Source organism: Macrobrachium rosenbergii, chromosome 58 (genome assembly GCF_040412425.1).
Source record: "Macrobrachium rosenbergii isolate ZJJX-2024 chromosome 58, ASM4041242v1, whole genome shotgun sequence".
In the NCBI taxonomy this organism is placed as follows: Eukaryota; Metazoa; Arthropoda; class Malacostraca; order Decapoda; family Palaemonidae; genus Macrobrachium; species Macrobrachium rosenbergii.
In genome coordinates, this window is record NC_089798.1 from 4,641,763 (window position 1) to 4,656,736 (window position 14,974).

Sequence of the window (14,974 nt, forward strand, 5' to 3'; positions counted from 1 at the left end):
CTGACTTGTTCGGAGGCCTTTTGGATGTTTCATCGCACGGAAGCTTTATTTTGTTGTTGAAATCTATTTGTCTGTTGTGAGTGGGACCCTATAGTATATTTTATTCGCTTTGTTAATAGCCCCTCGATAATATGTGGTGGATATAGCAGTTCGTTAGGTGTTGGCGGATCGTGTTAAATTCTTTATCCAGGTACTCATTTGAACATATCCTAAGTCCTCTGAGGAATAAGTTGCACCCTACCATGATTTTTACGGAGACGTCGTGGTAGCTTAAGAAATGAATGTAGGAGACAGCGAAGGTGGGTTTTGTATATACTGTAAATGCATACCTGTTCTGTTTTCTTATGATCAGTACATCTAGGAACGGCAGTTTTCTGTCCTTTTCCCATTCTGTTTTAAATTTTATGGTGGACCATAAAATTTAAAACAGAATGGAAAAAACTGAATGCCGTTCTAGATGTACTGATCATAATTCTTATGATCAGTACATCTAGGAACGGCAGTTTTCCGTCCTTTTCCCATTCTGTTTTAAATAGGAACGGCAGTTTTCCGTCCTTTTCCCATTCTGTTTTAAATTTTATGGTTAACCATAAAATTTAAAACAGAATGGGAAAAGGACGGAAAACTGCCGTTCCTAGATGTACTGATCATAAGAAAACAGAACAGGTATGCATTTACAGTATATAGGAAACTCACCTTCGCCGCAGGGCCTCCAGGTGCCGTCCGCTTTCTGCACCATGTGAAGGGGGGAGGCCCACGGGCTGGGAGCCTTCTTGCATGTGCCCATCCGTTCCATCTCGGCAAAGGCCTTCTTGGCCTCCTGAAGGTGCTGTGGGGGAAGCCTCCGGAACTTCGCATGCGTTGGGGCCCTCTTTGTTTTGATGTGATGATATATCCTGTGTTTGGTGGGGGCCCCGGGCACCTGACGAAGCTCGGGTTTGAAGATTTCCGGGAATTCCTTCAAGAGGGAGCCGTACTGGTGGGGCGCGATGGAACAGATTGCGGGCTCCCTGGGGCCCGGCGACAAGGACTCGGTGTCCAGCAGGCGCTTGCAGCCGACGTCGACTGCCAGTCCGAAGTGGGCGAGGAAGTCTGCACCCAGGAGCGGGGTCCTAACGCCTGCAACAATGAAATTCCTCCTGTACCTCCGGCCCAGGATGGAGAACGACAGGAGCTTGGTGCCGTAGGAGAGGATGGGGACCTGTTGGCAGCCATCAGAGAGGCAGCCGGGTCCGGCCGACGTCTGTGGTCCTCTCTTGAAGGCGGGAACACTGACTGCATGGCTCCGGTGTCAATCAACATCATTCTGCCAGAGATGGTGTCGCGGACATAGAAGCCTACTGGTGCGGGGCCCCTGGGTGTTTCAGATTCTGCTGCCATGGCGGCCTGTGAGGGTGTGGCCGCCGCCTCCCCAGTTTTTTGGAGGGAAGAAAAGGCAAGGGGCTTCGCAATTCCGGGCAGCTTTCCCAAACCTCTGGTGGTAATAGCAAAGCCCCGGCCTCTCCCTCTTCTGCTGATGGGGTGGCTTCCTCTGGGCGACGACGTTGATGCCCTCCGTGGTGGGGTCCTCTGGCTGGAGGCAGTTGATGGGGTGTGCGGGCGTGGACGCCCGCTTCACCACCTTCATGGAGTCCATCAGCTGCTGTGCCACCCTGATCAGGTCCTCGACCAGCAGGGTGTATGCATCTGTGATCTGCCCACGGACCTCTGGTAGTAGCTGCCGCAGGAAGATCTCCCTCAACAGGCTGATCTCTTTGCGCCTGCCACTGCTGTCAGTCTTGGGGAGGAGGAGGAGGTCCTGGAGGGCATGCCACGTTTCCAAGAGGTTTCTGTCCTTCCAGGGGTTGAGGGTGAGTTCGAGGGTGCAGGCGGCTCTCTCGGAGACTGGCAGGGAGTAGGTCTCGACGAGAGTGGCTTTTAACTCCTGGAGGGTGGCGGGGCTCGACATTGTCATTAAACATGGGGCGATCTTCTTGTATATCTCCTCCGGGAGGGCGTTGATGGCGATGTCCGCCTTCAACACCTCATCAGTTAGGCCTTCCACCCTGAATTGTCCTTCATCCCTGTAGAGACAGGACGCTGCGTTCTGATGGGTGAATGGTGGCAACCTTATGCTGAGGGCCGCCCTTGGTTGGTCCGTCAAGGGGATCATCACTCAGGGTGCAGGCACCAGCATGGAGGAGCACACGGGAGGTGGTTGTGCGAGGGAGACGTCTGCCTCCGAGAAGTTCGCGGTAATTTGTATGTGGTTGGGGATGTCTGTGTCCATGCTCATTCTGCGCTCTCACTTGGAGTGTGAGGGAACACTCCCGTCAGTACACGTTTGGGAGCGTGCCGTGTGGGTCCGCTAATGACACCGGTGACTTGCTGATGAGGGTCGGTAACGCCCGAAAGCTTTGTTAGAGCACCTTAGTTAGTCCGTTAGGGGCGTGGGTTGGTTCACCAGGCCAAGACTAAGTCCCCGTTTGGGTCCGTTAATGGCCTCCGTGAACCACTCCGGGGTCACCACTGTGAGAGAGGTGCAAGGTACTGTAATGAGCAGGAGGACAAGTACTGCTAGTTTATTGATGAAGCGATCCACGTCTGCATATAACGCAGAGACCACGGGTACAAAGATTTACAGGTGACCTGAGGTCAAACTATTTCTCTACAAAAAACGGGACAGGTACATACAGAAAACATAATGATTAACAATGTCTGGTTAGACATAAAATACTCTGTTGCATATACATAGTGCATGGTCAAATGAACAGATAAATATACATTTCATAATAATGATAATATTGTGTTCATACGACCCTAGTTCGAACGTGAAGGCACCGCAGAAAACGGGATGTTCATTACAGAGAACGCATTTAGTGGGGACTTAACAATGGTTAATAAAGCCTTAAAATATAAATGTATAATACAGTAATTTATAAAATAAATATCAGGTCACTACTTTTTATGGATTTATATATATATATATATATAATATATATATATATATATATATATATATATATATATATATATATATATATATATATATATATATATATATATATATATATATATATATATATATATATATATATGACTACAGTACATAAAAGTGTATGAATGAATGAATGATTTTGAGTTATCCATCATTGTGAGAAGTGCATGAACATATACAGGCAGTCCCCAGTTTACGACGGTTCCGGCTTACGACGTTCGAGGTTACGGCGCTTTTCAAATATATTCATCAGAAATTATTTCCTGGCTTACGACGCATGTTCGGGGGGTTACGACGCGTCGTCGCCGATCCGACGGAAGAAATTTGGCCCCAAAACGGCAGAATAATCATAATTTGAAGGTTTTTTGATGTAAAACTCATTAATAATGCAGTTTACGTCGTTTTCAATGCACCCAGAGCATTAAAAGTAAGGTTTTCTTATGATTTTTGACGATTTTCGACGATTTTCCGGTTTACGACAATTTTGGGTTACGACAAGCTAAGAACGGAACCCCGTCGTAAACCGGGACCTGTATATATATATATATATATATATATATATATATATATATATATATATATATATATATATATATATATATATATATATATATATATATATATATATATATATATATATATATATATATATATAGTAGAACCTCGGTCCTCGACTGTACTAGAACTCTACATAATCGGATTTCAACACGAAATGTTGAGTAAATTTTGCGTTGGAACTCAAACAACAAACCGAATCCGACCCGATGAATCATATGATGTTTGTAGAAAAAGAGTTTCAGCGGCTGCCGCTAGTTGGCGTTGTTGGTGCGTTCTTCCCATGCTTATTTAAAAGCATTTAAAGCCCACATGCTGCTGCTGCTGTTGAAAAACAAGCCAGATTATCACATTAAATTAATAATACAGTATTTATAAGTTTCGAATTACTGTATGTCTGTTATCATAAAATTAAGAAAAATTTCCTAAATTACGTGGAACTTCGGCAGCTTGTGGCAGATATAAACAAACCACAGCGCCGCCCTGGTGGTGTATTAGGTACTAATTACATAAACATTCAATACTTATGGTACATTTCATACAGAGTCTACTGGAATAGTGTACAAAATCACTGTAAAACATCTTTCAGTAATCACTGTAAAACATCTTTCAGTAAATATTTACTGAAAGATGTTTTATAGTGATTTTGTACACTATTCCAGTAGACTCTGTATGAAATGTACTATAAGTATTGAATGTTTATGTAATTAGTACCGCGATATACCACCAGGGCGGCGCTGTGGTTTGTTTATATCTGCCACAAGCTGCCGAGTTCCGACGTAATTTAGGAAATGATAACAGACATACAGTAATTCGGCTTATAAATACTGTATTATTAATTTAATGTGATAATCTGGCTTGTTTTTCAATGTTATCATTATTAACAACAGTTTTCATGTGTACCCATTGCAGTACATTCTGGTAGTGCCTATAGGCTACCTAGCCTAGCCTATGGTGCTCAGTTTTTTGATACAGTAAGCATTTAAAACTGTAAAAAGTGCTTCTGATACGGTAAGTTATTCAACTCTGAACTTATGTAATTGTAATTTGTGTAAAGTTTTGTATAAAAAGGCAAGGTTGGGGGTAATGACTGGTGGTCAGGAATGGATTAATCCATTTTCAGTTATTTCTTATGGGAGAAATTAACTCAGAATTCGAAAAAAAATCGAATCTCGACACTACTTCTGGAACGAATTAGTGTCGAGGACTGAAGTTCTACTGTATATATATATATATATATATATATATATATATATATATATATATATATATATATATATATATATATATATATATATATATATTTATATATATATATATATATATATATATATATATATATATATATATATATATATATATATATATATATATATATATATATATATAAACTTTTAGTTAATTCAGTGTTTGGTTAAACTAGTATTCAGAATCATATCAGATTTCACAAGATGGTTTCAGGTATAAGTGATGACTAAACATTTGAATATTTTTATCAGCTATTAATAATCTCATGATAATCCTTTTCTAGGTTCTATCCAAAGATGGCTATTCAGCAAATCCCCATACTGCTGCTAATAGTGTATATAAGGAAGTGAAAGATGACATGAGTAGAGGAATATTCAACTTGAATCCTTGTGATAATTCATGTCTTCCTTCTGCACTTGTCTTGGGTATGTCTTAAATATTTCTTGGCTTGTTTTATCTGGATGTCCTTTGTTTATAGGTCCCCTTTGTTTAAACTTTTTATAAGTAATCATATAGAATAATAATGAACTGTAAACCAAATTTAACAAGTAACTATCATGAAAAAAAGTGAAAACTAAATGGTGTTCATACAAAAACTTTCCTGTTACTTTGGTAATACCAAAATTTCTTGTCTAGCAGAAAGACTAAATACTGTACTTCACCTGTGGTTGGTAAAAGTTAATTGCCTTTTCTGAATAGCGTACTAAACGTTAATATTGTGTTTGCCACTGGACATATATTATCAGTAATGATATGCATATCTGCAATTCTCAATAGCATTTGATAGGATTTGAGATGTCTGTATAATGGTACCCTGTGTATTTCAACTATTGTTGGTAAATGATTAATTGGACATCTTACACTTTCCCTTACAGAGAACCAGAAGTGGAAGGGCAGTACATAGTGGGGAGAGAATTGTGTTTATTTTTACTTGCTTTTTTTTTTTTTTTTTTTAGGAGAGTAGCTGTTCTCGACACCCGGGAACCATGCTATGAGCACCCAAACTGTTCATCAACCTCTGAGCTCGTAGTTCCCAAGCTACTAGCTCTCCCGGCGCCAACTCTCTCCCAACACCAATTTTCTATCCTACTGGCCCTCGGGAATTTTCTCCACTTGCTCCTGCACCTGGCTTTCTTGCATCCTTCCTGTGCCATTGCCAGTCTTGTATTTGGGTTAGTAGATGTTAACTTTATAATATTGAAGTGTTGTTCATTGGAGATGGTGTCTACTCGTCCCTTGATTCTTCTAGATAAAGGTCCCTGTCATACCCCCCTAAACCTAGGAGGAGACATACTGGAAGTCCAAAGGAGGTGGGGGGGTTTACACACAGGTAGTTGCCCCCTCATTTGAGCCTGTTGCCAGTCCCAGGTATCGGCAGACAGCCACTGGAAATGCGTCTTACTGGATGTGTAGTGGAGGATGTGGTTATCCGGCCCTGTCAGCTCTCCTAAACCCAGTCCCTGGCAGACTCCCCAAAATCTGGGAGGAGGCATACTGTCGGTCCATGGGAGTCCGAAGGGGTTTTGCCCCCGGATAGCTGCCCCCTTAGTTGAGCCTGCTGTCTGCTGGTTTTGACAAACATCCATGGGAAAGGCATCCATAGAGATGTGCTTTTTTTCTAGTGATACTCTAGTGTAGACAAAGCACCAATGGCATTTGTTGTAGTGAATCTCAGCAGTTAAGGAGGCTTTTTTCGGACGAGATTCACTCTTCTCTGCTCTCCTGTAAACATCTCAGGGAGCAAGAGTGTAGTCCACACCTTTTTATATCTTCTGGGACAGTCTTGAACTTTTGTCTCATGAACTCTTGGTTGTGGAATGCCGGTATTGGCGCCAAGCGGACCATCAGTTCGAGTGTTCTTTTTGTCCGATACCACAGCGCCCGAGCTTCCAGTAGTGCTTGAGGTCTAACAGCGCCCTTTAGCACTTGAGCACCGCATAGTGCCAGAACTCGTCTTCAAATAGAGCTCCCAACACCAGCTCTCATGCGCCTGGCGCCAGCCTACTAGTGTCTGATGTCGGTCTCTCTTTAGCTCGGCACCTGTCTCTTCTAAGAACATACTGTTATTCTTTTTTGAGTGCAATTTCCAATTGAAAGCCTAGTTCCTGTCTTCGAGTGGCCAACACTAGTCTCTGATCATCGGGTGTCCTCTCTTCAATATCAGACTCCTTCCTTTGAGTACCATACAAAACTTTCGGTTGTGTCCCTTTTTAGCATGTTCCTCCTTCACCTAGAGTTCCAGGTGACCCAAATTGCTCCCTTTCATGACACCAGTTAGTGTCTCAAAGCACTGGCCTTTGGTGGATGAAATTATGAGCTTGTTGAAAAGCTGCCACTCCACTGGTAGTTGGGAGCCTGACTGGTTTTTCAAAAGAGCAAGAAAAGTGTTTTTTGTCCGGTACTCCCTCTGATGCTTGGACAGAATTAGTCCTCCTGGTTGAAGTTCTGGTCAAGATTTTAGAGTAATTATCTCTTTTGCCTTAACATCAGGAGCAGGGGCTAAGAAGACAGGAGGCTCGTAAGTGTTGCCAGCCTCACCTGCCTACAAAAAGAATCACAACTACTTTAAGAAGGCATATATGCTTGGTCCTTTTGTCCTTTGGAGATAGTCTTTCTTGGGCTCCAGGCTGAAAGGAGTGCCATGAACCCTTTCACTAGCAGCGCCCGATCATCTTCAGAGCTCCTAGCACCAGCTTTCGGGTGCCTGGCACCAAATCCTGAGCGGCCAACTCCTGCTCCAGAGTGCTTGGCTCTCTCTAGCTATACTAGGCTACCACCCCTGAATGCCTAGTTATTTTTCATAAGATTTTTTAGAGTATTGTGTTTAACTGCAGCAGAAGTTGTTACTCCTGGTTGGGTTCAAGACCCTTTTTTATCCTATGCCCAGGCTTTTGTGTGTCTTATGGATTTTCCAAGTTCCTTTAAGCATGCCAGATATTAGTTTTAGCCAAGTACAGTGCCGCATATATTTTCAGTCGTTACGAGGTGTTTTAGAGTCAACGCTGGGCATTATCGCATAGGAAGTCAATCCTACCCTGATGGCTATGTGTCTGTCGCTATCAAGTATCAACAGGGATGGCAACTAGGCCACTTACTTATCTGTGAGTCTTAGTTATATAGGATACTTCGTTTTCATGTCCACTTAAAGACTCTGGAAGATATCTCAGACTCGTTCCACAAGACAGAGTCTTCCAGTTCGAGAGTTTAGGCTTTGACAGCTATGGCACAAGCCTTCTCTCGAGTCTACTCCGCTTTCTTCTGTTTTCTTTTCTGGCCATGAACTTCAGCTTGTCCCACAAGACCAGAAGGGACAAGGTATCTTAGCCTGGCTCCACTGTCTCTTCCCCAAGACCTGAATTTTCAGTCGGACCTGCAGTGGTAGTTGTCCAAATTTTAGTTTTTCGTAAGAGGTCCCTCATCACGAGTCTAGTCTTAAACTACTACTCACTCCTCATTCTAGTTGAGGGAGCCCGCTCGGGGAACCGGGAGTTTTTTCGGGATGCATTCCTGGGAGAAAGAAACCTTCTCACATATGCCAGAAGAGCCTAGACTTTAGTATTCCTTTAGACATCACCACAGTTCTTACATTTTTACTCTTAACACTCACCCCCAAGCGAAGACAATCTTTTACTGTGAACGATTGATCGAGTTTTCTCTAGTCTAACTTAAATTTCTCGTGGAGAAACTGAACCATCAGAAACCCACTCTTACTCCCGAAGTGGGCCTCGATTCCCCTGATCTGTTGAGTTATGTGCTATCTATAGGGTAGGCCCACCTTGACTGTCTGCCACCTTAAGGAAACCTTCTAACATGGCCAACGGACACCATTTTATGAGATTGTTCCAACTTCAACTTCTACGCTCTTCCACCGTTTGATATGGTCAAGGAAGGGCTGGATTTTTGTCAGCCTCATCTGAACGTTACTACATCCCTCATAGCCCCGTTCTGAATTGCAATTATGGTTCCCGATTTGCTGCGATGGGTTGATGGACTATCCCAGAATCCTTCCACCTTTTGTCTTTCTTGAACAATCTCGCTCTAAGAGAAACCATCAAGGGTGGTTCGCTCTTATGCGGACAGGCTTGGGCAGTCTGGGTGTTTATCACAAAAGGAGGGGCTTTTTTTTCAGAGGTGCTACAAAAGACATTTGAGAGATGGGAAAGGGGATCGATCTAAGTCTGATTCAGTGACGAGGTTTACTCATTAACCTTGCCTGCAGCCTGGTGCCACCCATTCTCTGAGTGCCCAGAAGCTCTCACAAACTTTGAGGAAGAACAGAGAGCTTCTTGTATAGTTGGAGCATTCAGGTATTACCTAAAAGGAAGTGGAAGTTCGAGGACATCCTTTTCTATAGTGTGATGGCAAGAGCTCATGTCTTCCTCTGACTAAAACTTATGGCTCCAACCACAGCCTGGCACCAGCTCGTTCTCTGAGCACCCAACAGTGCTCACCAATCTGAGGATGAATAGAGATCTGTTTGTCCAGCTGAGATGTTCAGGTATTACCTGAAAAGAATTGGTAGTTCAAAGGCCATCCGTAATCTAAAGTGTTATAGCTAGATCTCGTCTTGTCCTCCGTTTAGAATGTCTGGTTCTTTATACTATGGGCTTTATTTTATGAGATACTCTCAGATTAAGGGGAGCATTTCCATTCTTTTTAACTGAAAGCTAAAGACGTCAGAAAAGTTTTTTCTAATTTAACTTTCAGGCTCTACTTGTCCCTTACGTCCATTCTATAATCGTCCTACAGGAAACAGTGTTCAATTTTTGGCAGTGTCTTGCGATTATCAGTAACTGGCATGAGAATGTGGAAGGAAGCATAGGATTTTCTCCTACTATCTCTTCATCTTGTTATAAGGTGTCAAGTTTTAGGCAGCCAAGGGGGTACAGTGCACCTAGAGCACCCACCACTCACAGTGGATGGGTTGTGGTTTTATTTCAGCACAGGTTATCTGGTTGTTTTCTGTGTGGTACTGTGGCCAGGGCAAGGTCACCTTCTAAAGTTTTGCTACCCATCGGATAACTCCTTGAGCTACATAACTTCCACTGATGCTTTGTTAGCAATCAGAATATTCCTTTGCTACAAAGCTCCCACTTTAGTAGAGGTGCTCCTAGCTTTACTGCCATGCTGCTACAGGTTAAGTTGAGCAACAACCAGAGGCAGTTCTCTACTGCAGGCTCTCTTAACTGATAAAGAACTACAAGCATTGTATTCAGTGCTAGCGACTCTTTCTATTTTGAATTCATTACATGACTTAATGTTTTGAGTAGAATATGTCCATGTATCCACCTCCTGTCAATGTGGAATCAGCTAAGCAATTACTGGGTAGGTTACTTATATAAAAATGACATTTTTATGATAAAGTTTTATCTTACCCAGTAATTACGGACAGAGCCCTCCCTCCTCCCCGCTGATGGACATACAGCATAAACAGAATGAGGTTGTCTGCTAGTAGTTCTTGGTATTCCCGTTAGTGGGCAGGACCAATCACCTGCACTATATCTGTGAAGCGTTACCCGCGAATTTTTTTAATTTTCAAGCTGCTGAGGCAAGAAATTGTTAGCTAAGTAATTACTGGGTAAGTATATACAGTATATAAAACTTTATTTTCTCATAAAAATGTAATTTTGTAAACCTTGCAGCTCAGAAAAATCAAGAATGATTCTCTCTGCTTTCCCATTCTCTTCATGGAGTGGAACCACAGGGATCAAAAATAAGAGCCAAGTCAGGCTAGAGTTAGGGTGATTATCTTTGGTACCACTCCATTTTTTGACATTTGTTTGGGACCACATACAGTGAGCTCATGTTCATCAGAACCTGAATTAAGAGGTCTTCAGTAGTTTCAGCCTTTAAAAGGATTAGGATTCTTCAGATTTAGGAGTTTTCCCAGTCAACTCAGCTACATTGTGAAGTATTAGTCAAAACAACTTTGTAATGGCTAGTTTTGAATAATCGTGAGGAGAGACTAGTTCAGATAAAGAACTCTCATGATTGAACAACCTAATTAGATTATGTCCTCATAGGATACCAATTGAGTGCATAATGTGACCATCCACATTGATAAGGATGAGGAAAAAGACAAAGGACAGATTTCTCCTTCCAGAAATGTATGGCAAACTGCTGATTCAGGTACAGCTAATAGATTAAGGTCTTTAACATGTGAATTGAACTTAGACTACTGAGATGAATTACAGCTGTTAGAAAGAATTTGTATGGGGACACCCTTTCAGCCAAAATGAGTTGTTGGGTAGGAAAATATAGGGATTTCAGATTATGGAAACAGAGGTGTAGATGACTAGTATGTATAGAAAATGAGGCACTACTGAACAGTGATAAATATGTTTATAGTTAAGTTGTCAAAACTTTACCGTGGAACCTTTTGTTTCCAGATGAAATTCAGGTTGGGCAGGAGTGGTTTTGATATGAATCCCAGGAGATGCTCAGTACACTCAGACTTTTACTTCATCATATGCAAGGACTCTTGGAATTGTCAGTAGGGCCATTATATGTATGTATCCAGGGAGACTATGTTGAAGGAGATGGGGGAAAATAGGTCTTGCTTTAACATTGTATTGGCTTATGCACTATACTCCAGAGCTGTGAAGAAGTATTTCAAGAACACTAAACCCTCATATCTATGTCTGGCACTTGGTAACATGTTTGTATGCATTTGGAACCAACAGGAATTGCTGGATATCCTGTTGAAATTTTATCACAAAGTTTATCATGGACATGGTCCTCCTACTCCATGATATAGAGGTGATAAATGACAAAAATGGCAAGATGTAGGGTTGGGCATACACCAGTTGTATAGTCAGTAAGTCTTTACATAAATAGAAATAGAATGTAAAAGTAATATATCAGCCTTTTAGCAAATTCATTGTTCGGTCTTATGCCGTACATTTGCTTATAAATATATCAAGCATTTGTTAAATGTTTTACAACTAGCAAAGTATTTCTTAAACAGATGAAGCAAGGAAGGCAGCATAATTGCCTCAAAAGGTTTGAAAAAGAGAATTTATGAATCCTTATAGGACTTGGAAGCTATGTTTCCACAGAGTATGAAGGTATGCGTAATTAAGTGTAGTAAGGGTTTATTCCAACAATATCTGAATGTTTGGAATGTGTTCTTTCTTAAACAGAATGAGAGATTGTAATCAGAGTACTGTATAATTAACTCTATGATGGTTTTCAGCAAGTAGCAAACCAAAGAAGGCTATGAATTAATCTGATTTTTTTGTATGTGTAAAAATTTGTTGCATTTAATGGCTAAATATGTAAACAGTATACAGTATTGAAAGTAATGTGCCCATTTTTACTTGAAGGTATACCAAATTTCTACAAAGAACATGAAGTTGAGATGAATGCAGAGAGAATTTGTCAGGCATCTCATTCCAGCCCAATAGCAAGAGCATCCTGTGTGTTTTTGGCCCTTCTAGTTGCTTCTCTGCTGAAGGTAATACTATATAGGAATTTTAATCTAGTTTCATATTCTTAGTAGAGTAGTGGATTTTATTTTAGATTTCATTAACCTCTCCTAATTGTTGTATACTGAAAGAAAAGATTTCATGCTTTATAAAGAAACTAGAAGGAAAAAGAATTACAGTAGCAACAAAAATGAGAAACAATTTAATTTTTAAATAAAATCAAATTCTCGTACTTAACCTTTAGTGGACGATCCTCTCATGAGAGGATCTGAAACAGGTTTTGGCTGGTGGACGGATCCCCTCTGAGGAGTATTAGTATTACACGCCATACGATTTGGCTGTATCGAGCGGGAAAGAGTTTCCATCACTTCAATGGCCCATAAATGAATGGTGGCAACTTTATAATTCAGCTCAGCTCAGTCAGTGGCCGTCTCAGGGAGATCAGTATTGTTTTTGAGTTTATGGCGGGGGATGTCTTGCCCCTCTCTCTCCCATGACGTCTTATTTATTTGCTCATAAATATACCCTGGGATTGCTGTTGGTTTTATTTCTTATCTTTTATGATATATGTCAGTTATAATTGTAATTTTACAAAGAAAAGTGCAAAGAAATATTAGAAAAAATATGTATACCTCCAAAAAAGTTACTGCAGCTCCTGATCTCAGTAAATTTACGTAAATATTTTACAGCAAATATACCCAGAATTTGTTACTGATTTTATTTCTTATCTGTTGTGATATTGTGTGAGATGTAATTATAATTTAACAAAATAAAATGAAATAAATTTTTAGAAAAAACATGTATAACTTGGTAAAATTTACAAGTATTTTGCAAAAGAGGCCCCACACAGGGTTGCAAATAGTCACTTTCAATTTCCTGTGGAAGGTAGGGAAAATTTTTAAGAATTTTTTTCTTACACCATGTTCATTTGCATATCTTCCACTTTCCATTGATGTGGTTTTTTCTTAAATAGTCCAACTTTAAAGCTTGCCCGGTCTTGGGGGGGTTGCATGATATATAATTAGCCGGTCCCGTGGTTAATCTTCAGTACACACTTTGAACTGGGAAGCACACATTGTATGCATAGAAGCCAGAAGTAATTTTGTGTTAAAACATCATACGTTGCCAAATACAGCTTGGAAGGGATAAGGTATCAACTCTGATGATATTGTAGAAAGCAGTTGTACTGTCTGTTTGAGATCATGAAAATCAAATACAGTACAGTACTGTATATGTTTCAGCATCTGAAAGAATATTACCCTTAAACGCCTACTGGACTTATCATACGTCGACTAAAAAGGATTTTAACAAAGGAAAATCTATTTCTGGAGAGGGGGCCGTGGTTTACCCGTGAAAAGTCCATTCAGCACTTATTTCTCAGGTAATTCCGTTACTAGATACCAGAGAAAGCTAAATGAAATGCTGAGCATTACTCCCAGAGCTTAGCCCATTAGATGGAGTCGTAAAGTGGAAAGGGTGGAACTGCAAAAACACAGAACTCATCCTATAGAGATCCCAAGGTCAAAGTCCCACAGAGAGGTGCTGTTACAACTCCATGCACCACCAAGGACAGTACACAAACCACCGCTAGTCGATTCCATGAAGCATCAATCCCACCTTGTAGCACGATGTTTACTATGGGGGGACACAACACACACAGAGGAACACAGATATCTCTCTTCCAGAATGAGATTTTTGCAGCCAAACTTTTCTGGATCGGGTCCCGTGTCAGCCGGTGAAAATTAACAGAGAAATAAATATCATTCTTAAACTGTAAGAGAGCAACAAAATGTAAGGGGAACAGAGTAAGAGATAAATGGGGGAACAGAAGACCAAAGGTCCAATTTCAAAAGAAAATTTTTAATTGCTAGCAGAATAAATAATAATGTACAAATGAAACTGATGGGAGCTTAAAATTAACATGACAATATAAAAAAATATACTTAAACAAAATAACTATACAAAATTGAAAACATTATAACATAAATGTGTCAATTAGACAAAAATACAGATAACACGGTCAGGTTAGAAAGACAAGGCACGCCTGACTGAAATGACTGTAAGGGGATAACTGAGGCAGTGGAGAAAGAATTGACTAGAACGAAAGGGAACCAGAGGAGGGACAACGCTCCCGCCGCGACCAAGGAGAATTTAAGAGCCGGGCGATTTCAAATAGTGACAAGCTTGAAAACCAAGGGTGACTTCCAACCAGTGTATTTGCAAGATCTGTGAAATTCATGTAATGGAAGTAGTTAATGGAGGTGGCCACAGCTCTAATATCATGAACTCTTGGGACTGAGTTAGGATTAGCCTGCTTGATAAAGTAAAGGATTTGTTGTCTAATAGCAGATAGAGATATTACTCCTTCCCTGATAAAGAGAGGCCCAGATGAGATGTGAGAGGACCTGTCTAAATAAGCCCTCAAAGTATGAACTGGACACAGGGACAGGTCTTGAGGAAGGGGGAGAATTTTCCAAGGCGACCACCTATTCTGCGGATCTTCATTTTTGGCCAAAAATTTAGGGTGAGGAATCAGCAAAACCTCCCCTGATGGAAGGAAGTCGACATGGTTGTTCTCAGAGAGTGCAGATAGCTCTGAAATTCTAGCACCCGGGAAGCGTTGTACTAATCCACATCAACGTTTTTCAATAAGGAACCAGAAAAGATTGATTATCGATATTCGAGGCTAATCTCTCAACACGTCATTCAAAAACCAGGAAACCGTATGTGGACGGATTACTGGTCTCAGTCGTGCACAGGCCTTAGG

At 41.1% G+C, this 14,974-nt stretch overlaps 1 protein-coding gene across 1 annotated transcript in view; it reads left to right on the plus strand.

The window, feature by feature from the left end:
- Window positions 1-14,974, plus strand: part of LOC136837203 (uncharacterized) — a 160,943-nt gene that overhangs the window by 123,198 nt on the left and 22,771 nt on the right. Inside the window, exons 9-10 of the mRNA XM_067101872.1 lie at window positions 5,064-5,205; window positions 12,106-12,236. Coding sequence (XP_066957973.1) covers window positions 5,064-5,205; window positions 12,106-12,236 — 273 coding nt within the window. The remainder of the gene's footprint in view (window positions 1-5,063; window positions 5,206-12,105; window positions 12,237-14,974) is intronic.